We start from the raw sequence: 23,573 nt of genomic DNA on the forward strand, positions 1-23,573 counted from the left end.
AGACAATATCTGCTAATCATGATCAGGGACTTGTATCCAAACTACATAAAAAACTCTTACACCTAATAATAAAAAGACAATCGAATTAAAAAATGAACCAAGAATCCGAATAGACATTTCTTTAAAGAAAATATAAAATGGCTAATAAACATATGAAAAAATGCTTGAACTCATTAGTCATCAAGGAAATACAAACCAAAACCACAATGAGATACCACTTGACACTCACGAAGATTGCTAGAAGCAAAAAGACTGACAATAGCAAGTGTTGACAAGGATGTGCAGAAATCACAACCCTCATACGCTGCTGGTAGGAATATAAAATTGTGCAGCCACTTTGGAAAACAGTCTAATCACTTCCTCAAATGGGTAAACATAGAGTTGCCATATGATTCAGTAATTCTACTCCTGGATATCATCTCAATAAAGAAAAATAAAAACATATATACATACAAAAACTTGTACACAAATGTCTATCACCAGCATTTTCCATAATAATCCAATGTCCCTCAACTTAAGAGTGGATAAATAAAATGTGATATATAATTGAATATTATTAGACCATAAAAAGGAATAAAGTACTAAGTGCTACAATATAAATGAACCTTGAACACATTATGGTAAATTAAACAAAATAACTAATATTATAAGATCCATTCATGTGAAATTTCCATAATAGGCAAATCCATAGAAACAGAAAGTAAATTAGTAGTTGCTTAGGGCGGGGTGGATGGGTGGACAAAGATGTGACAACTGAAAAATCCAAGGTTTCTTTCTGAAGTGAAAAAAATGTTCCAAAATTGTGTTGATGGTTACACATATTGAGAATATACTAAAAACCACTGATCTGTACAGCTTAAATTGTGAATTGTGTGGTATATAACATACATCTCAATAAAAAACAAAGACACTTGCATATATTTGGTCATTTTATTATGAAAAAGGGAACCCTGCATAGCACTGGGGAAAATGTTATTTTCAATAAGTGCTGCTGGTTCAAGGTATCCATGTAATAAAAAAAATGAATCTTGACTCCTGCTTTATGCCTTATCCCAAAACCAATTCCAGAAGAAATGGAGATCTAAATATCAGAAGTTAAACAACAAAGCTTCTAGCAGATAAAACAGTCATATATACTTATAACCTTGGGTAGGCAAAACTTCTTAACCAGGACACAAAAAAGCACTAGCGATGAAGGAAAAGATTAATAAAATGAGCTACGTTAAAATTAAAGAGTGAAACATCATGTGACAATAGGAAAAAAATAGTTGTGATGAATATATATACAAAAAAACTCACGTTCAGAGTACATACAGAACTCCTTTAAATTAAAAAAATAAATAAATAAAATACTTCAACAGGCACTTCTGGAAAAAAAGATATCCAAACAGCCAATATGTGTATGAAATGGTATTCAACCCCACTAGTGAGCAAGAAAGTACAAATTAAAATCATGGAATATCTAAAATTTAAAGAGTGCCAAAATTTGTTTGAGACGACATAGAAAAATGGTTATTAGAGTGTAAACTGGTATTTAAAACTTACTTCAAGAGCTCATAATTCTTCTCATTTAATCTCACAGCATTTTCTCTCCAAAATTTCTCAGATTTGTGCACAGGACTCCATTCCAATCTTCCAGATTTAAGTTCTGAACTATATTCATCAAATGAGCTACAAAAAAAATCAAAGAAACCAAAGTTTATAAGCATCTGAGAGATCCTTCAAAATTAAGCAAACTACAACATCTTCTCTGATGATTTAACTACAAAGACTGACCATCCATGTACATTAACAAACTACCACTAAACAAAGTTTAAACAGCTTAAATAAGCTTTATAAATCACATGAAATTTACTCAGGATAGGTATTATTATAACAAGGTCCAAAACTCCTGACAAATTTGAATGCTCGTCATAAGATATTAAAGGGAGTACTTGTTTTCAAAATCCCTACCATAATATGTACATAAATAAATGTATATCAGTAAAATATCTGATAATTGAGCAGAGTTTCTACCATACCACTTAAAATATTGTATTTGCCAGATTATTAGATACATTAATATAAATTTAGGTAAAAGTACACAACTTGAACATAAAATAAAACAGTATATTCTAATATTATTACACAATAAAGTTCACAAACTAGGAAACTGTGACAAAACCAAAAACACACATATCAGTACAATATTTTACAATGCTGATTACCGACAGTGAAGAGGTAATTCGTTGGTTCAATTGACCTGCTATAAATTAATTAAACACAAAAAAACCTCTGTACATATAAAAAAACTGGAATGCACTTTAATCATTCAGTATGCACAAAAATCATTCAGTATGTATCAAGTTACTTAAGTATTCAATTAGCTAGTGGATAAATAGTCACAAGATATACTTGGACTTTCTTTCAGGTAAAAATTTTAAAAAGTAGCCATTTAATACAAAATGGTAATTTAGTATAACCAGCATTTAAACTGATCAGTGTCCTATTGAATAAAGTAGTAATTTAGTTTCACGTAAACCCAGTTAGAATAAGAAGTACACTAGTATTGCTACCATTAATATCCTAAAGCTATAACAGCAAAAACAGAGACAAATCTCTTTCAACTATATCCCTATTTGCTCTAGACAAAGAGCAATATTTTTCAAATTACCAAATTCAACGTGAAAAATCAGTAAGCACTAACTGGCTAATGTGGATTAAATAATTTGGAGTGCTAACTATTTTCAGTATTATTTGTTTTTAAAAAGGATCTTAAATCATTATTCCAGAGGAACTAATGATAAATTTCAAAATAAACATAATAAAATAGGATTTATAAAAACAGCAAGCCTATTGCTAACCTATTATATTAAAATCAACTTATTCATATTTGAAATTATAGAAAGACAAAAAAATCATTTGTCTCCCTCCACAAAACTCCATTAAAAACCATTAATATGAGTGATACATCCCATCTCTATAAGATTTGAGGTATTGATGTTATAGGCTACATTGAATTATCTGGTAAATACATTTCTAGAACACATCCTATACTAAAGGCATTTGCTGGACACTTAAAACTTCACAACAATCCTACAAGGTTAGAATTTTTATTGCTGATTGACCAAAAGGAAAACTGAGACTTTAAAATATCAAGAATCTTGTTCAAGGCCACAGATGGAGAGAGTAGCCAAACAACTCAAACTAGAGTCAGCCTGACTCCCAAATCCAATCCACCTACAGAGAAAGACCTATTTCTAAAGAATAATTTCTTTTAAAAATGCATCAATAGTTGAAAAATAAAAAAATACATGGGTTAATGGGAAAGATCATGAAGATATTATTAAATAAGGGGGGAAAAAGTCCAAAACGATATATAGAACCCCATTTGTGTGTATGTGTGTGTTTGTGTGCATGTGTGTGTGAATGCACACGTACGCACACAAGCCAGGTAAAGAGGGACTAGCAGATTTTTGGAAGCACACAAAAGACACCAGGAGAAAGGGAGATTGGAGTAGGTGGGAAAGAGCGGAAGTGGCATGGAGTCCCTTCTGTACTGTGTAAGGGTTTTTTTTCTTTATATCATTTAAATAATGTTTACTGTAATAAAATAAAAACAACGGGAAGTTCAAAAAAGCAGGAAAAAAACACTCTTTCCATATATCGGCAAGCTTATTCCATAAATTAACAACCATTACTGCTTAAAAAGATTCTAAACCAGAGGAGATTTTCAAAGGGTTCTGTGGTGGTGCCAACAAGCTGTGGTAACAGCCAGTCAGATGTGAGAAACCAGAGAATGGTGAGAATCTCCCCAAAAGAGAAGAAATAATACACAGCACTGACCTACTGTTGCCATGGTGATGAACCAGTTTTTTTTCCATATCCTCCAATATTTTATAGAAGATAAAACGTTTTAGTGAAATCTTTTGGGTTCATACTTAGTAACAAATTTAGATTTCCCTAAAATACTAGACAAGTCAAATGAAGCCCAATATATCCAGCCTATGTGAATTAAAAAGAGTAACATACAAGAGTTCCAGTTAAGATGGCAAAGTAGGTAAACACTATCCTTGCCTCCTCTCTTGACCACATCAAAATTACAACTAAAATACAAAACAACCATCATTGAGAATCGCCTGAAGTCTAGCAGAACATAACTTCTATAACTAAGGAAATACAGAAGAAGCCATGGCAAGGCTGTTAGGAGCAGAGACACAGAACAGACTAGTCACAGACCCATGAAAGGCAGCTATAAATTGGGAGGGATACTTTGGCTGCAGAGGTTCGCCCCGGAGGAGGGCAGGGTCCCAGATCCACACCAGAGTCCCCATGCCAGGGTTCCAGTGCTGGGAAGAAAAGTCCTCAAAACTTCTGGGTATTAAGACCTGCTGAGATTGTGGCTGACTGAGACAGAGGGCGGTTGGAGTCCCAAGAGTTTCTCTTAAAGGGTTGGCACCTGGACTCACTCACTCTGAGCTCCAGCGCTGGGGCAGCAGCTCAAAAGGTGCCAAGTACATAAGGGGAGAAATTAAATTGTCTGGCTGCAGTGTGAAGGCTAGAATGGAAGCTTTCTCCTACACACAAGTGCTGGCGGAAACCACTGTTCCTTTGTTGAGCCCTTCCCTTACCGAATCTGCAGATATAGGCAGGTGCCACCTTTGAGTCACCATTAACCTGGCTACCACCATTCACAACAGCCATGGTAACTCCCTGGGATCCTGAACCCCAACTAGCAGGCACACACAAGTGGTTTCCAGTGTCTTTTCCATAGAAGGGGTCTGTCTTGGCTCATATTGCATACTTTCCTAAAATCTCCCAGTTTCACAAACCCCCAAACAAGCAGCATCTGGCCTCAACATGCTTTGTACCTCTTGCTAAGCAGCCCCAAGCCTGGCACTAGCAACAGCCTGTCTCAGTTTACAGCTTACCTCTCCCAAGCACCACCAAGAGCAGCACAAGTGGCAACCATTTGTAGATAATTTTGTAGCTCATACCAAGTGCCCTGGGCGGGACACAGGCAGCCACTGACCTTGGAGTGCACCACAGCCCCTCCAAAAAGGCCCCAGAACCAACAGACACACCTCATGACCAGGTTCAGATCAAACCAGAGCACCACTCAACCATCTCCACAAATGACACACACAGAGGGAAGACTGAACAGGCACCAGAATCCTACTACAGCAAATCCTGATATACAGGGTCTGCCACTGCAAAACACTTCTTCCACTGTAGTCATGGCCAGTTCTCACAACTAAAACACATGAGGGTCAATCTCTCCCACTGAAGTGGAAACAGCAACCAAGGCTCAACTGCAACAAGAGGGCACACACAACCCACATAAGGGGAACACCTGGAACACCTGGATCAAGTGAACGGAGTGTGCCACTGGGCTCCACAGCACACCTACAACATAAGGCCATTATACCACGACCAGGAGACATAACAGCTCAACCTAATACATAGAAAGAAATAGAAGGAGGCAGCCAAAGTGGGCAGACAAAGAAACATGTCCCAAATGAAAGAAAAAAACAAAGTTCCAGAAAAAGAACTAAACAAAATAGAGACAAGCAATCTACCAGAGGCACAGTTCAAAACACTGGTTATAAGGATGCTCAGTGACCTCAAGGAGAACTTCAACGATGAGATAGGAAACAAAAATGGAGATAGAAAACATGAAAAAAATAAAAAACAGTCAGAAATGAAGAATAACTAAAATGAAGAATTCCTACAGAGAATCAAAAATAGACTAGATAAAGTACAGGATTGAATCAGCAATTCTGAAGATAAGGTAGCATAAAACAGAGGAGCAAAAATAAAAATCAACAGAAAAAAAGAGGACCGTTTTAGAGGCCTCTGGGACAATAGCAAACATATCAACATTTGCATCATAGGGGTACCAGAAGGAGAAGAGAGAGAGTAAGAAATTAAAAACCTATTTGAAGAAATAACAACACAAAACTGCCCTAACCTGGAGAAGGAAATAGATATAGAAGCCCAGGAAGCACAAAGATTCCCAGACAAGATAAAGCCAAAAAGGCCAACACCAAGACACATCACATTTAAAATGCCAAAGGTTAAGACAAAGAGAGAATCTTAAAAGCAGAAAGAGAAAAGCAGTTTTGCCTACAAGGGGGCTCCCATAAGACTTTCAGCTGATTTCTCAACACAAACTTTGTAGGCCAGAAGGGATTGCCACAAAATACTCAGTGATGAAAAGCAAAGACTTACAACCAAGATTACTCTACCCCACAAAGCTGTCATTTAGAATTGAAGGACAGGTAAAGAGCTTCCCAGACAAAAAAAGCTAAAGGAGTTCACCACAACCAAACCAGTATTATAAAAAACGTTAAAGAGATTTCTTTAGAAGAAGAAGGGGGGGAGGGAGGGATAAAAAGTATGAATAAAATAGCAACAACATGTATCTATAAATTACTTTACATGTAAATGGATCAAATGCTCCAATCAAAAGATATACGGTGGCTGAATGGAAACAAAACTCTTATATATGCTGCCTACAATAGATTCACTTCAGATCAAAAGAATCGTAGACTGAAAGTAAAGGGATGGGAAAAAGACATGAAAATGCAAATGAAAATACAAGAAAAAAAAAAACAAACACAAAACGTGGTAGCAATATTTCTACCAGACAAAATAGACTTTAAAACAAGCACTATAACAAGAGACCCAGTCATTCCACTTCTGGGTATTCATTTGAAGAAACCCAAAACAGTACTTCACACAGACATATGTACCCATATGTTCATTACAGCATTATTTACAATAGCCAAGATATGGTGTCAACCCAGTTGTCCATCAAAGGATGAATAAAGAAGAGGTGGTACATATATACAATATTACTCAGAATAAAAAAAAATGAAATCTTGCGAACTACAACAACATGGATGGACCTAGATGGTACTGCGCTTTGAGTGGAGTATATCAGACAGAAAACAACAAATGTCATATGATTACACTTATATGTGGAATCTAGAGAACAGACTAAACGAGCAAATAAAACAGAAACAAGCTCATAGATACAGAGAGCATTTTGATGGTTGCTGGATGACGAGGGTAGGGGTATGGGTGAAGGGGGGAGGGCATTAAGAGCTTCAAATTGGTAGTTACAAGATAGTCATGGAGATGTGGAGTATGGAATAGGGAATATAGTAGTTTTGTAATAACTCTGTAGGTGTTAGTTGGGTACTAGATTTATCAGGGCAATCACTTCATAAGTTATGTAAATGTCTAACTACTATGTTGCACAACTGAAACTAATATATTGTATGACAACTATAATTAAAAAATTTAGAAAACTTAAAAAATAAATAAATAAAAGAATACATACCTAAGATCCTGGACACTCTCACCAAGTTTTTCCAAAAGAAATTTTATATCTTCACTGATATCTTCATCATCGTACTTTTGCTGTTCCAAGTTCTCCAACTGTTTCAGAACTTTGCACTGAATCATAGCTAGAGCATATTCCTGGCGAGTTTCTCTTTCAGTTGATTTTTCTAAAAAGTTCTGGGTTAGACAAAGACATAATGAGAAACTATATAATTTGTTATCTGATCTAGATAATTTGTTATCTCAGACCTCTGTACTTCCTTTTACACCCTCTCTCCTCCTATTTTCAGGTTAACTATCACCTTTAAGGGGATGACTGTATTGCAAATCATTATTTCTTTTCTAAGATCTGTCCCATATCAGAAGTGTACTCCTAATTCCTTGTTCATTTACTGCCTTACTAAACATTTTAAATTATTGACCCAGACAAGTCTCAAAACACTGAACATATTTACAATGAAATCCATCACAACCCTTTCTGACAGCCCTGCTCTTGAGCACACCATAGTAAACTCTCGATTCACTGGCCACCTAGAGAACTTAAGATACTACAGTAAGAAAAAAATGTTTCTTCAAGTATCCCTCTAGTTTCCAGGCAGTCACCTTTCTCCACCTCCAATCAACCTATAAGTGTACAAACAATAAAAAAAAAAAAAAACCTCCCTTGCTTGAACAATTTTCAGAAAAGTTTTGTGAGGGGTGGATGGGTGGCTCAATTAATTAGAGCGCAAGCTCTGGGCAACAAGGATGTTGGTTAGATTCCCACATGGGCAGGCGAGCTGCGCCCTCCACAACTAGAATGAAGTCAATGAGCTGCCGCTGAGCTCCCAGGTGGCCTGATCACTCAGGTGGTTGGAGCGCGAGCTCTCAACCACAAGGTTGCTGGTTCGACTGCCACAAGGGATGGTGGGCTGTGCCCTCTGCAACTAACAATGATGACTGGACCTGGAGCTGAGCTGCACCCTCCACAACTAAGATTGAAAGGACAACAACTTGACTTGGATGGAGCTGATGAGTCCTGGGAAAAACAAACTATTTTTCCCCAATAAAAAGTCCTGGAAATACACACTGTCCCCCAATGAAGTCCTGTTCCTCTTCCCCAATAAAATCTTTAAAAAAAAAAAAATAAAAAAGAAAGAAAAAAAAGTTTTGTGACATCATGCAAATTCCCTTTCTTCTGTGATTTTTTTCATTTTTAATAGTACTTATGAAAACAACAAAGTAGTCTAAGTACTTATAAAGATAAAATGTTCATAGAATCAATGAATATTTCTAAGCAAGGACCAATTTCAGGCCTAGGGAAAAGAACAAGAAAGCTCTCGAAAAAGCTATTTTTATCAACTTGGTAAAGAAGGCCTGTCAAATGCATGTCACCCCCCCCTCAAAAAAGAATCCTGTAACAACAATTCCAAATTAACTGTACCAAAATTTGAAATTTATTTATTTTTGTAAGCAAGTTATATTCCTAGAAATTATGTTAAATAAACACATAAAGAGATTTAGCTTAGTATATTGAAATTAGTGAAATCAATCCCCACCAAAATCCCAATGGCATTTTTCACAGAAATAGAAAAAAAAAATCCTAAAATTTGTATGGAACCACAAGAGATCCCAAATACCCAAGGCAATCTTGAGAAAGAACAAAGCTGGAGGCACCACACTTTCTGATTTCAAACTACAAAGCTATAGCAATCAAAAACAGGATGGTAATGGCATAAAATAGACACATAAACCACTGAACAGAATAGAGAGCCCAGAAATAAGCTCCCACATATACAGTCAACTAATATTTGAAAAGGTAGCCAAGAATACTCAATGGGGATAGGGTATTTCTTCAATAATGGCATTAGGAAAACTGGATTAACCATATGCAGAAGAATGAAACTGAACACTTATGTCACACCCCTCAAAATAATTAATTCATTAAAGACTTAAACATAAGACCTGAAACTGTCAAACTCCCAGAAGAAAACATACAAACAAAGGTCCTTGGTCTTAGAAATGACTTTTTGGATATGACACAAAAAGCACATGCAACAAAACCAAAAATCAACAAGTAGAACTACATGGAACTGAAAGCTTTCTGCACAGCAAAATAAACAATAAACAAAATGAAATGGCATCCTATAAAATGGGAGAAAATATATAAAAACCATTATTTGATAAGAGGTTAATATCCAAAATATATAAAGAACGCATACAATTCAATAACACAAAAAAACAAACAATCCAATTAATAAATGGGAAGAGGATCTGCATAGACATTTTCTCAAAAGAGATATAGAGATGGCCAACAGGTTCATGAAAAGCTGATCAACATCACTAATCACCATGGAAATACAAATCAAAACAACAATGAGTTATCACCTCACTCCTATAAGAATGGCTATTATCAATATATCAACAAACAACAAGTGTTGGCAAGGATGTGGAGAAAAGGGAACACTTACGCACAGGTGATGGGAATGCAAACTGGTTACAACCATTATGAAAAACAGTATGGAGGTTCCTCAAAAAAGTAAAAATAGAACTACCATCTAATCCAGCAATTCCACTTCTGGGTATTTATTCAAAGAAAATAAAAACATTAACGGGAAAAGATAATATGTACCCCCGAGATCACAGTAGCATTAGTGCTATCTGCTATCACAGTAGCATTAGTCACAACAACTAAGATATGGAACCAATCTTAGTTATTGAAGGATAACTACGTGCCCAATGAGGGGTAAATGGATAAAAACGGGATATATACAATGAAATATTATTCAGCCATAAATCAGACAAGAAATCTTGCCATTTGTGACAAAATACATGGAGTTAGAAGGCATTATACAAAGTGAAATAAGCCAGACAGAGACAAATACTTTATAATCTCAGTTATAGGTAGAAACTAAAAACAAAAAATTAAAATTAAAAAAAAAAAATGAACTCAGATATGGAGAACAAACTGGTGTTTGCCAGAAGTGAGAGGTGAAGAGTGGGTAACATGGGTGAAGGTGCTCAAAAGGTACAAACTTTCAGGTACAAAATAAATCCTGGGAATGTAATGTACAGCATGGTAATTACAGTTATTAATACTGTATTGTATATTTGAAAATTGCTAAGACAGTACATCTTAAAAATTCTCATAACAAGAAAAAAACTTGTAACATTGTGTAATAATGGATGTTAACTAGACTTAATGTGGTAATCACTTCGCAATACATACAAATATTGAATCATTATGTTGTATACCTAAAACTAATATAATGTTATATGTCAATTAGTTCTCAAAAAAGAATAAAGGTAAAATAAAACTATTTTCAGATATTAAAAACTAGAATTAGTTGCTAGCAGACATGTAGTAGAAGACATATTAAAGCAGGGACTGGCAAACTTTTTCTAAAAATGACCAAATAGTAAATATGTCAGGCTTTGCAATCTCTGTCATAGCTATTCAATTCTGTTATTGTAGTACAAAAACAGCCATACAAAATACATAAAGCAAATGAGCATAGCAGTGTTCCAACAAAACTTTATTTACAAAAACAGGTGGTGGGTCAGATTTTGTCCAGGACCCAAACTACTATAGTTTGATGACTCCTGGTCTAAAAGAAATTATTCAGGTGATGGGAAATAATACTGCCAAATGGAAAGATGACTAATCAGGTAAGAAGGAAGAACTGCAAAAATGGTTAAGTAGCTGGATAAGTCTAAAAGACAACTTTTCCCTCTTAACTTCCATAGTATAAATTAGATTTTTAAAACAAGAGTTAAAAAACTGTATTACAGGGTTTTTAACATACGTAGATACAATATAATAATATAACAACTATAGAATAAAGAGCAAAGACCTATATGATTATATGTTCTTACATTTTACATAAGACAGTACAATTTTAACTTTAAATGTAACAGAAAAAGTTAAGAATGAATATTGGACACCAAAACAACCTCTAAGAAACAAAAATACAAAAAACAGTTTAAAAGACAACACCAAGCATATAGACATTCAAATCATGGAGGTACAAGAAAGAGAAGAGAGAGACAAAGGAATTGAAAACCTGTTTGAAGAAATAATGTCACAAAACTTCCCTAACCTGGAGAAGGAAATAGACATAGAAGCCCAGGAAGTACAGAGAATCCCAAACAAGATAAAGTCAAATAGGCCAACACCAAGACACATCATAACTAAACTGCCAAAGTTTAAAGACAAACACAGAATCTTAAAAGGAACAAGAGAAAAGCAGTCAGTTACCCACAAGGGAGCTCCCATAAGACTGTTGGCTGTTTTCTTAACAGAAACTTTGCAGGCCAGATGAATTGGTACGAAATATTCAAAGTGATGAAAAGTAAGGACCTACAACCAAGATTACTCTGCCCAGCAAAGCTATGATTTAGAATCAAAAGGTCAGAAAAAGAGCATCCCAAACAAGAAAAAGATAAAGGAGTTCACCATCAAACCAGTATTACAAGGAATGTTAGAGGGACTTCTTTAAGGTGGAAAAAAAAGACCAAAAAATAAATAAAATGGCAATAACACAATATCTATCAATAATTACTTTAAATGTAAATGGATTAAATGTTCTAATCAAAACATAGGGTGGCTGAACAGAAAGATAAAAGTTCTGCCTACAAGAGACTCACTTCAGATCAAAAGAGACACAGACTGAAAGTAAAGGGATGGAAAATATATTTCATGAAGATGGAAATGAAAACAAAACAAAACAAACAGGTGGGGTAGCAATACTTATACCAGACAAAGGCTCTAACAAGAGACAAAGAAGGACCCAGTACTTCCACTTCTGGGTTTTATCTGAAGAAACCCAAAACACTAGTTTGAAAAGACATATGCATCCATATATTCATTGCAGCATTATTTACAATTGCCAAGATATGGAAGCAAACTAAGTGTCTATCAATAGATGAATGTATAATGAAGATATAGTGTACATATAGAATGGAATATTACTCAGCAGAAAAAAGAATGAAATCTTGCCCTTTGCGAAAATTTGGAGGACCTAGAGGATATTACGCTAAGACAAATAATTCAGACAGAAAAAGACAAATACTGTATGGTTTTACTTACATGTGAAATCTAAAACGAAACAAGCAAGCAAAACAAAAGAAAAACAGGCTCGTAGAAACAGAGATCAAACTGATGGTTGTCAAGAGAAAATGGAGATGGAGGGAATACAGTCAGTAATATTGTGATAAGTTTGCATGGTCACAGATGATTACCAGATTTAGTGTGTTGATCACATTGTAAAGTACATAAATGTTAAATCACTATATTGTACACCTGAAACTAATATATTGTATACCAACTATACTTTAAAAAATAAATTAAAACATAAATCCAGCCACACCAATTCCTTATGCCAGTGAACTAAACACACTAGTTAAGAGGCAGAGATTATTAGAATACATAAAAATTCAGGACCAAAGTATGTGTTGTCTAAAATAGACAAACTTTAAATGCAAGATATAGATAGGATGAAATGAAAAAAGGGGAAACCATAAGCATAAAAAAAGCTGGTATGTCTATATTAATTTCAAATAAAGTAGATATCAAAACAAAGAGCATTACCATAATAAAGAAAGACATTTCACAATGATTCAAGGTCCACTTCATTAGGAAAATGAAACATAAATATATTAATAACAGAGCTTCAAAATACATGAAGCAATAATTGACACAACTGAGGGGAGAAACAGACAAACCCACAATAATATTATAGCTGTAGATTTTAACAAGTCTCTCTTAGCAATGTTAGAACCACTAAACAAAAATCAGTACACAGGATCTGAACATCACTATCAACCACCCTGATTTAATTGGCATCTATAGAACACTATATATCTGCAAAAGTGTACATGGCACATTCACCATGATAGACCACAAGATGAGCCATAAAACAAGTCTCAAATTTCAAGGAATTAAAACCACATAGAGCATGTTCCTGAAACACAATGGAATTCAATTGAAGACCTTAAACTGTGAGGAGTTCTAAATTCTGATAACCTCACCCTTTATGAAACTCTTACCTTCTTCCTTTGTTTTGTCAGATTTTACTTATTCTACTAAGTTTTCGGTTACTACCTTTTCTAGTTACTGTTCTTATGCTGTCTCTTCCAACTTTAAAAATATATCAAAGCTCTGTTGTTCTTATGGATCTTTGTAATTTTTGCTACATGTTTGCTGACTGAAGAATTAAATTTCATAATTAAGATATTATCATAACTAATGGTTTTAACTACAACCTCAACATAGAATAGCCCTATCGTATTCTTGTAAAACCACCTCTCCTCTCAATTATCCAAGATAATAACACTTCAAAACTTAGTAATTTGATTCTCACCTTTTCTTCAACATTACGTCAAATCAGTCAATAAGCCTTACCTATTTTTCCTTCAAAACATGTTTTAATTTCATCTCTCTGTCTCATTATAAAGAATGACTAGGTTATGAAAAGTACTTAAGAAACTAAATTTGCCAAACACAAATCTAGAAAATATGATAGCAATGTTTTTATTATTAATATTATCACTGATATACAATTTATATTAGTTTCTCTGTTTGTTTCTATGTATTACCATGTTTCCCCGAAAATAAGACCTAGCCAGACAATCAGCTGTAATGTGTCTTTTGGAGCAAACATTAATATAAGACTCAGTATTATATCATATTATATTATATTATATTATATTATATCATATCATATATCATATTGTGTTATATTATACTATATTACATCCTACCCGGTCTTATAGCAAAACAAGACCAGGTATTGTATTATATATTATATTACATTATATTACATTATATTGTATTATATAAGACCAGGTCTTATAATATATAAATAAAAAAAATATATAAATATATGTAATATATAATATATGTAATATATATAAATATAATTATATACGATATAATCTTTGCTCCTTAAGATGCATTAGAGCTGATCTTATTTTCGGAAAACACAGTAGGTAGATCTGCTACATCACTAAGTCTTGGCCAGGTGGCCTTATGTAGTTGGTGCCCTGTGGGGCCCGGTGGCACAATCTCCCTGGTCACCTGAGCTGGACACCCCAGGAGTGTACTGTGTGGGCTGTGTGTGCCCTCCTGCTATAGTTGGGCCTTGATTGCTATTGGCAATCTACCATGTCAGTAGGTGGGATTGGCTGTCAGACTGGGGTTTGACCACATCTACAGCTTATGGACTGCTGTGTTTGAGGCTTTCCCCCACAGAGTAGGATTCACCTCAGCAGGTTCTGGTGCCTGTTGAGACCACCCTTTTTGTGTGCCACTTGTGTGGTCAATTGGGTGGTGCTGTTACGGTCTGAAGCCAACCTCCAAGTATGTTGGTTCTAGGGCCTCATGAGAGGAGCTCTAGTGCAGGCCCAAGTCAACCACTGCCTGTGATTAGCCAGGAGCTACCTGGTAGGAGCTACAAAGCAATCTGTGGTTGTTCGCTGCCTGTGCTAAACCTGAAGGCTCATGGGAGAGGCCATGCTGCAGTACGAGGACAGCTGCCACCAGTACCAGGCCTGGGGTAACTATGCAGAAAGCCAGGATACCTTGAGTCCTGCTGCCACCTGCCAGCTCCCTAAGGTACAGCTACTAATAAAGACGCACGCAGTACATGAGTTGGGTGAGGCTGGGTCTCAGGGAATCACTAGAGTAGGAAGAGTTGTGGTCACCAGGTTAATGTAGACTCTGGTTTGGGGCCTTTGCTGAGCCGCAGCAACTCAGCCAAAGACTTAGAGCACACCGAGGCCTGTTGCCCCCTGCCTGGGATCCGTGGACTCTGAAAGTTTTCCAACAAACAGTGCAATGTGGGAGGGGCTCGCTGCTCATGAAGAAAGTGCCTCTGGCAGTGGGCGAGTGGGGTGGGATCTTAGCTGAGTCAGCAGGGCAGAGCAGTAGAGCTCACCAGGCCAATCAGATTTAGATTTGGCCTGTGGGGCCAGGCTCAACATAGGAGAGATAGCACTGACCTGCTGACTGCAAGGGAGAAGAAGACCCCCTCACCAGAAAATTGTCGACTGTCCTCCAATCCTCCCCCTGAGGCCATACACCTAAGTCTCCCTGCCATATGTCTCCAAGGCCCCCTAAGTCCACTGCTCTTCCACTGGAGTCCAAGGTGAGTGTCTGCAAGTGAGTTTGTGCTCAGGCTGTTTAAGAGGACATTTGGGTTTCCCACAGCCTTCCGCCCAACCCAAATGGTCAGAATCCTCAGTGTTTTTCATAGCCAGATGTTGTGGGTGCTCCTCTTCCTGGCACCAGTACTCCAGGCTAGGGGTACTGGGGTCCCTCTCTCCTCCAGTGGGAACCTCCACGGCCAAGATATCCCTCCTGATTTTCAACCACCACAGGGTGGTTTGGGGCCTGTTCAACTTCTCTGACACTCCTACCAGTCTTGAGGTGGCTTCTTTGTATTTTTAGTTACAGGACTTCTGTTCCGTTAGACTTCAGATGGTTCTCCAGGTTGATAATTACTTGTAATTATAATGTGTTCACGGAAGGATGCAGGTATGCTGTTTATCTACTCTGCCATCTTGAATCTCTCGAAGTTTGTACCTCTTAACACCCTTCACCATTTTGGCCTATTCCCCCACCCTCCTCTCCTCTGGCAACCATCAATTTGCACTTTGTGTCTATGAGTCTGTTTGTTTTATTTGCTCATCTGTTTTGTTTTTCAGATTCCACATACAAGTAAAATCATATGGTATTTGTCTTTCTCTGTCCTTCAAAAGACCCTAAAACTCAATGGCAGCTTCACCTCAACAAAATCAAAAGTGTCCCTATCATTTTGGCCTTTGTCCAAGTAATGATGCAGAGGGATCTTGACTACATTAAGAACAAGTTGGAATCAAATGATAATTCAGATCTTTCCTTCACCAAAAAGCCTCATAAAACATATGTTAAGGCAGTGCTTCTCAAACCATCTGTGGTGAAGACTAGTTTTGTTTTTTAATTTTTAATTTTAATTTAATTTTTTAATTATTATAAGCCACAATAAAAATGAATTTGTAGGAAAATAAATTTTAAAAGACGTGCAAAATACCAGCTCAAATTTATATTACTAGATTTGAGACATACAATTATTCTGTCAAATTACTGTTAAAGTTTCAATGCTTACTCTCAATTTCTGTACTTATCCATTGCAGGTTGCTAACCATCAGTTCACAGTACTACCATGTGGACCATACTTGAAGTATCACTGTATTAAAGGAATCAGTCCTAGATTAAAAATATCTTGTTCTTACTATACCTTATCCAAACCTCACATCTAACAAGTATGAGAGAAATTATTGAAATAAAAAATAAGGAATAGACTTAGGAATAAAATTTCTTGATAGCAATACTTCGATGCCAAAGCAGTGGGCAAGAGACTCATATACTCAAACTAGAGTGGGTCATTTTGAAAGGGTTATGACTATGAACTGTCTGCACAGGATGCATAAATGTGCATGTCTATGCCTGTGTGTGTGTATGTATGTGAGTGTATATAAACATGATTAATATAACTAATGAAAATTTAATTTGGTGATATTTCTTTCTAAGCCCTACTGCTGCAAGTTATAGTTTTAAAAATATAATTTATCTCATTATCTGATATATAATGTAGGTTCTTAACTAAGCAGAGCCAAAAAAAAAAAGAAATAAAACAACAGATGTCAAACTCTAGACAAGGAGTACGATCTTCAATGTCATTTTCAGTTACAGCCTCAAAATATTTTAATCGATTTTAGGAACTAAAGATTGACAAATCAATTTAACCAATAGAATAACATTTGCAGAGACCTAGAGTTCAGCAACTACTACGAATAGTGAGACTGGCATTTTCAAAAATAATTTAATCTAGTCAAATGGAAAAAAAATAATTAGCAGCTGCTAGATTTCTTCAGCTCATAGCAGCTCAGCAAACTTCCTAAAGACATCAGTATAAACATTTTGTTCCTGAGTTTCAGAATGTGGAAAAATATATATAAGTAAACCTTCCCAAACAACTTTATCAGTGAAATCTTTTATAAAGTTAATGGGAATTTGAGAATGATAAAGAAACAATAAGACACATTATTTTTTTCCCCACTTTTTTGATGGTCTAAGTCAAATGGCTTTACTATGTTCTTCCTAATGGCTCAATTTTCACTCATTTGTGTACATCAAAGTTCTGGATGTCTAAAGATGTCTTTCTGATTTTCAGCCCTCAGTATACCCACCTAAAAAGTGTAATGTACCAAATTCAGCACAGGAGAGCCCATAAAACTAATATCCCTGCCAACAGATTGGGTTTATTTTAAATAATCTGAAATCCAAATTAGAAAATAAAAGCCCAGAGAAGGTGATGTAAGAAACCATCATGGCAGAGTGAGAAGAGTCCTTTGTTTCTCCCCTTAATTTTACAAGTTGGGCCATGACTCAACAAAGGATCCCCTGCTCAAAACATAAACCTACTTGAAAGACCCATACATCACTACTTCTAAAGATGGGTGTATTGAAATGAGCAGGGGTGGAGAGATTGGGGGAAGAATAGGTACTATGGTGGTTGTCGACGACACAGTTCACATTCACAGAGGCTCCAGTGAGCATGGTTGTGGTAGAGAAGTCCAGCTGCAGTCCTCACACTATGGACTGGACTATAAGAGGAGCGGAAGCAGATTCTCCTGGAAAAGGCATCTCCTTTCCTGCCTCCCCATCATGGCAGACCCTAGCAGAGATGGCTGTGAAGCCTTAAACAGCACAGCGGTGCCAACAGATATTGTTGGCAGTGGGGGCAGATCTGTGATATCCCAAACTTGCCCACCCCGACCCACTCATCCCAAATAGAGCCCAGTATAAGCAGTGGAGATGCTTTCAAAAATACAGCAGAATCAGCAACCATTAGTAAAAAGGAGGTAGCTCTGGGAGCTCATATAACCAGTTCTTCAACACTCACCACATTTCCCAACCACAGTAATGCCCTGTAACTGATTGGTCACAGACAGGACACCCACTAACCCAATGGGTATGTAGCATTTTCCTTAATCCAAGTGATGGTGCTCTACCATAAACCCAGAGGCACAAATTGTGTGGGTAAGAAAATGTGAAAACTTGCACAATAACACCAATCTAGCAGAAAACAAAATAAATTACTCTACCTATCAACTTGCTGAATTGTTGAAATAAAACAGTATGTAAACAAAAAAAAAGTTTGCTACATCAAATGTGAAGGCAGATAAACAATTAAACAAATACTATGAACCACAAAGGAAATATGGGGGCACAGAAAGAAAATGAAAAGTCTCCTGAAACCAAACTCAAAGTCAGGTAAGACTGTGATTTGAATGACAGAATTTACGGTGGCACTTATGAGAAGCTCAATGAGATAAAAGAGAACTCAGAAAATCAATTCAATAAGCTCAGGAATAAAATTAATGAACAAAAGGAGTATTTTATCAAAGAGACAGAAACTGTAAAAAAGAATTAAACAGCTAAGGAACTCAATAAATGAAATGAAGAATGCATTAGAGAGCTCTAAAAATAGAGTAGACCAAATACAAGAGAAAATTAGCAAACTCGAGGATAGAAATCGAAAAATGATCCAGGAGGAAGGAGAGAGAACTAAGAATTAAAAATGATGAAAGAACTCTACAAGAACCATCTGACACCATTATAAAGAGCAACATTAGGACAATGGGGATACCAGAAGGAGGAGAGAAGAAGAAGGGAACAGAAAGTGTCCACAAAGAAATAATTGATGAGAACTTCCCAAGTCAATGGAAAGAACTGGGCTTTAGAACAAAGGAAGCTAACAAAACACCTAACTATATCAATGCAAAAAGACCTTCTCCAAGACACATTTTACTAAACATGTAAAAAATTAATGACAAAGAAAGAATTCTCAAGGCAGCCAGGGAGAAAAAAGACTGTAACCTACAAAGGAAACCTCATTATATTATCATCAGATTTTTGAGTAGAAACATCACCAGCCAGGAGAGAGTGGAAGGAAATAATCAAAATAGTGAAACAGAGGAACCATCAGCCAAGAATAATATATCCAGCAAAGTTATCATTTAGAGATGAAAAACAAAAAATTTTCACAGACAAATGAAAGCTGAGAGAATTTACCACCAAAAGACTACACTACAAGAAATGTTGAAAGGAGATCTTCTACCAGAAACAAAAAGGCAGAAGTATACAAAACTTTGAATAAGATGATTAACAGAGAGCTAGAAACAGGAAATTGCAACTGTACATCAGAATAGGATATTAAACAATTATAACATAAATGTCAAAGGGGGAATAAGGGACATTAAAAAATAACAATAATTAATGCAATCTGGTAATGAATACACAACATGGAAAGATAAAATTAGCAACAACAAAATCAAAGGGGAACAGGAAAAGGACTGAATGTGTATAGGTGAATGAGCATAAGATGCAATCAAAAGAAATAAAAGGCACCCAATGGGAAACGAAGAAGTGAAACTGTCACTATTTGCACATCACATGGCTCTATATATAGAAAACCCTGAAGGCTCCACCAAAACACCATTAGAAACAAACAAGGACAGTAAAGTCACAGGAGTCAAAAACATTGTACAAAAATCCATTGCATTTCAGTGTACAATGAAATTTCAGAAAGAAAAATGAAAAAAAAATCCCATCCACAATCACAACGAAAAGAACAAAAATCCAGGAATAAACAAAGAAGTTTAGTAAAGGACCTGTGCACTGAAAACTACAACACACTGTTGAAAAGAAATTGAAGAAAAAAATAAAGAAATGGAAAGATATTCCATGTTAATGGACTGGAAAACTTAACACTGTTAAAATGGCATATTATCTAGAGCAATATACAGATTAGTGTAATCCCTATCAAAATCCCAATGGCATTTCTCACACAAATAGAACAAAAAAATCCTAAAATTTGTATGAAACCACAAAAGACCCCAAACACCAAAGCAATCTGAAGAAAAAAGAATAAAACCAGAGGTTTTATATGCCCTGACTTCAAACTATACTACTAAGCTACAGTAATCAAAACAGCATGGTATAGGCAGAAAAACAGATACACATACCAGTGAAACAGAACTGACAGCCCAGAAATAAACCCACACATATATGGACAACAAAGGAGCAAAAGACGTGCAATGGAGAAAGGAAAGTCTCTTCAATAAATGGGTTGGGGAAAGGGGAAAGCCTCATGCAAAAGAATGAAACTAGATTGCTATTTGTCACCATCCACAAATCTCAAAATGGACTAAAGATTTGAATATAAAACCAGAAACAATAAAATAAAAAGAAGGAAACATAGGCAATAAACTTATGGACCTTGGTCTCAGGAGGGTTTTTGTGAACTTGACCTCAAAAGCAAGGGAAGAAAAAGCATAAATAAATGAATGGGACTACAACAAACTAAAGCTTCTGCACAGCAGAAGAAAACATCAACAAAACAAAAGACAACCAACTGAATGGGAGAAGATATTTGCTAACAATACTTCGATAAGGGGCTAATATCCAAAATATATATTGAACTCAGCAACAACAAAAAACAACAATCCAATTTAAAAAATGGGCAGAGGACCTGAATAGACACTTTTCCATGGGAGCCATACAGATAGCCCACAGATATAATAAAAGCTGTTCAACATCATTGGTTATAAGGGAAATCAAAATCAAAATCACAATGAGATACCACCTCACAACTGTTAGAATAGCAATTATCAATTGGAAAAGAAATAATAAATGTTGGAAAGGATGTGGAGAAAAATGAATACCACCTCATACACTGCTGGTGGGAAGTAAACTGGTGCAGCCACTATGGAAAACACAATGAGGGTTCCTCAAAAAACTAAGAATAGAGCTACCATATGACCCAGCAATCCCTCTTCTGGGTATCTACCCAAAAAACTTGAATAGTTATTTGTAAAGATATTTTGTACCTCTATGTTCATTGTGTTATTATTCACAAGAGATAAAAACAACTTAAGTGTCCTTCAGTGGATGACTGGATAAAAAAGATGTGGTACATATATATAATGGAACACTCTCAGCCATAAAAAAAAATGAAACATTGCCATTTGCGACAACATGGATGGACCTAAAGAATGTTATATTAAGTGAAATAAATCAAACGGAAAAGGACAAAAACCACATGACTTCACTCATATGTGTGATATAAAACAAAAAGCAACAAATGAACAAATAAAACAAACATAGAAACAAACTCATAGACACAGACAATAGATTATTGGTTACCAGAGGGGAAGGGGTGGGGGGGTGAAGGGAAGGAGAAAAGAGTAAAGGGGGTAAAATATGTAGTGACTGAATATGTAGGCTGATTGGTGTCAATACTGGCCAAGACTACAGTGGAAGAGCTGTGGTACAAGACCTGAAAGTACAGAGCAGGGTTTGCTGTTAGCAGGGCTCTGGTGCCTTCCCAGGAGGCCCTAGTGCTGGCAACATCAAGCATGTGGGACAGCTTTGAACTGGACCAGACATCAACCAGCCGCCTCCAAGGACAGCACATCCAAAGAGCAGACTGGACAGGCAGCAGAGCCCTGCTACAGCAAACCCTGCTCTGTGGGGTCAGTTCTTGCACCACAGCTCTCTTCCACTGTATTCATGGCCAGTCCTCACAATCAATCAGCCTGAGGATCAATCCCTCCCATGGACATGCAAACAGCAATCAAGACTCAACTACAACAGGAGGGTACACACAACCCACACCAGGGATACACCTGGAGCACCCAGCTCTGATGACTGGGGAGACTGCGCCACTGGGTCCCACAGGACACCTATTACATAAGGCCACTCTAATAAGACCAGGAGGGCATAGCAGCCCTACCTAATACATAGAAACAAACACACGGAGGCAGCCAAAATGGGGGGAAAAAGAAACATGACCTCCCCAAAAGAACAAAACAAAGCTCCAGAAAAAGAACTAAACAAAATGGAGACAAGCAATTGGCCAGATGCAGAATTCCAAACACTGGTTATACGGATCCTCAGTGATCACAGAGATAGGAAACATAAAAATGGAGACAGAAAACATAAAAAAGAACCAGTCAGAAATAAAGACTACAATAATTGAAATGAAAATTGGAGGGAATCAACAGTAGATGAGATGAGGCAGATGATCGAATCAGCGATTTAAAAGTAGCAAAAAATATCCAATCAGAACAGGAAAGAGAAAAAAGAATTTAAAAAAATGCAGATAGTTTAAGGGACCATTGGGACAACATCAAGCATATCAACATTTGTATCAGAAGGGTACCAGAAGAAGAAGAGGGACAGAGAGCAAGAAATTGAAAATCTATTTGAAGAAATAATGATGGGAAAACTTCCCTAACATGGCAAAGGAAATACACATACAATCCCAGGAAGTACAGAGAGTCACAGAGAAGATGAACCCAAAGAGGCCCACACCAAGCCGCACCATGATTAAAATGCCAAAGGTCAAAAAAAAAGAGAAGAACATTAAAAAGAGAGAACATTAAAAGCAAGAAAATAGAGGTCAGTTATCTACAAGGGAGCTCCTATAAGAGTGTTAGCTGATTTCTCAATAGAAACTTTGTAGGCCAGAAGGGATTGGCATGAAATACTCAAAGTGATGAAAAGCAAGGACCTATAACCAAGATTACTCTACCCAGCAAAGCTATGATTTAGAACTGAAGGACAGATAAACAGAGTTCATCACCACCAAACCAGTATTACAAGATATGTTAGAGAGACTAAATATAAAAAATTTAAAAATCAAAAATATAATAAAATGGCAATAACTACATATCTATCAATAGTTACTTTAAATGTAAATGGATTAATAAATACCCCAGTCAAAACATAGAGTGGCTGAACAGAGAAGAAAAGAAGACCCTTATAAATTGCTGCCTATAAGAGACTCACTTCAGATCAAGACACACACAGACTGAAAGTAAAGACATGGGAAAACGATATTTCATGAAAATGGAAACAAACATAAAAGTGGTAGCAATACTCATACCAGACAAAATACACTAAAACAAAGGCTATAACAAGAGACAAAGGACACACAGTAATACCACTTCTGGATATTTATCTGAAGAAACCCAAAACACCACATCAAAGGGATGTGTGCTTCCATATGTTCATTACAGCATTGTTTACAATGGCCAAGATGTGGAGGCATCCTGAGTGTCTGTCAAAGAATGAACGGATAAAAGAGTAGGTGGTACAACGGGAGATTGCTCGGCCATGGAAGGGACTGGGTTTTCGCCATCAGTGGTGGCATGGA

At 36.4% G+C, this 23,573-nt stretch overlaps 1 protein-coding gene across 9 annotated transcripts in view; it reads right to left on the reverse strand.

The window, feature by feature from the left end:
* Positions 1–23,573, reverse strand: part of ATP6V1H (ATPase H+ transporting V1 subunit H) — a 241,057-nt gene that overhangs the window by 79,050 nt on the left and 138,434 nt on the right. For all 9 annotated transcript variants that reach the window (XM_081070986.1, XM_081070992.1, XM_081070988.1 and 6 more), the window contains 2 exons: positions 7,328–7,506; positions 1,546–1,671 (listed from right to left, as the gene is read on the reverse strand). In XM_081070986.1, the coding sequence (XP_080927112.1) occupies positions 1,546–1,671; positions 7,328–7,506 (305 nt within the window). The remainder of the gene's footprint in view (positions 1–1,545; positions 1,672–7,327; positions 7,507–23,573) is intronic.

The sequence above is a fragment of the Rhinolophus hipposideros genome, assembly GCF_964194185.1.
Source record: "Rhinolophus hipposideros genome assembly, chromosome: 13".
NCBI classification, from domain to species: Eukaryota; Metazoa; Chordata; class Mammalia; order Chiroptera; family Rhinolophidae; genus Rhinolophus; species Rhinolophus hipposideros.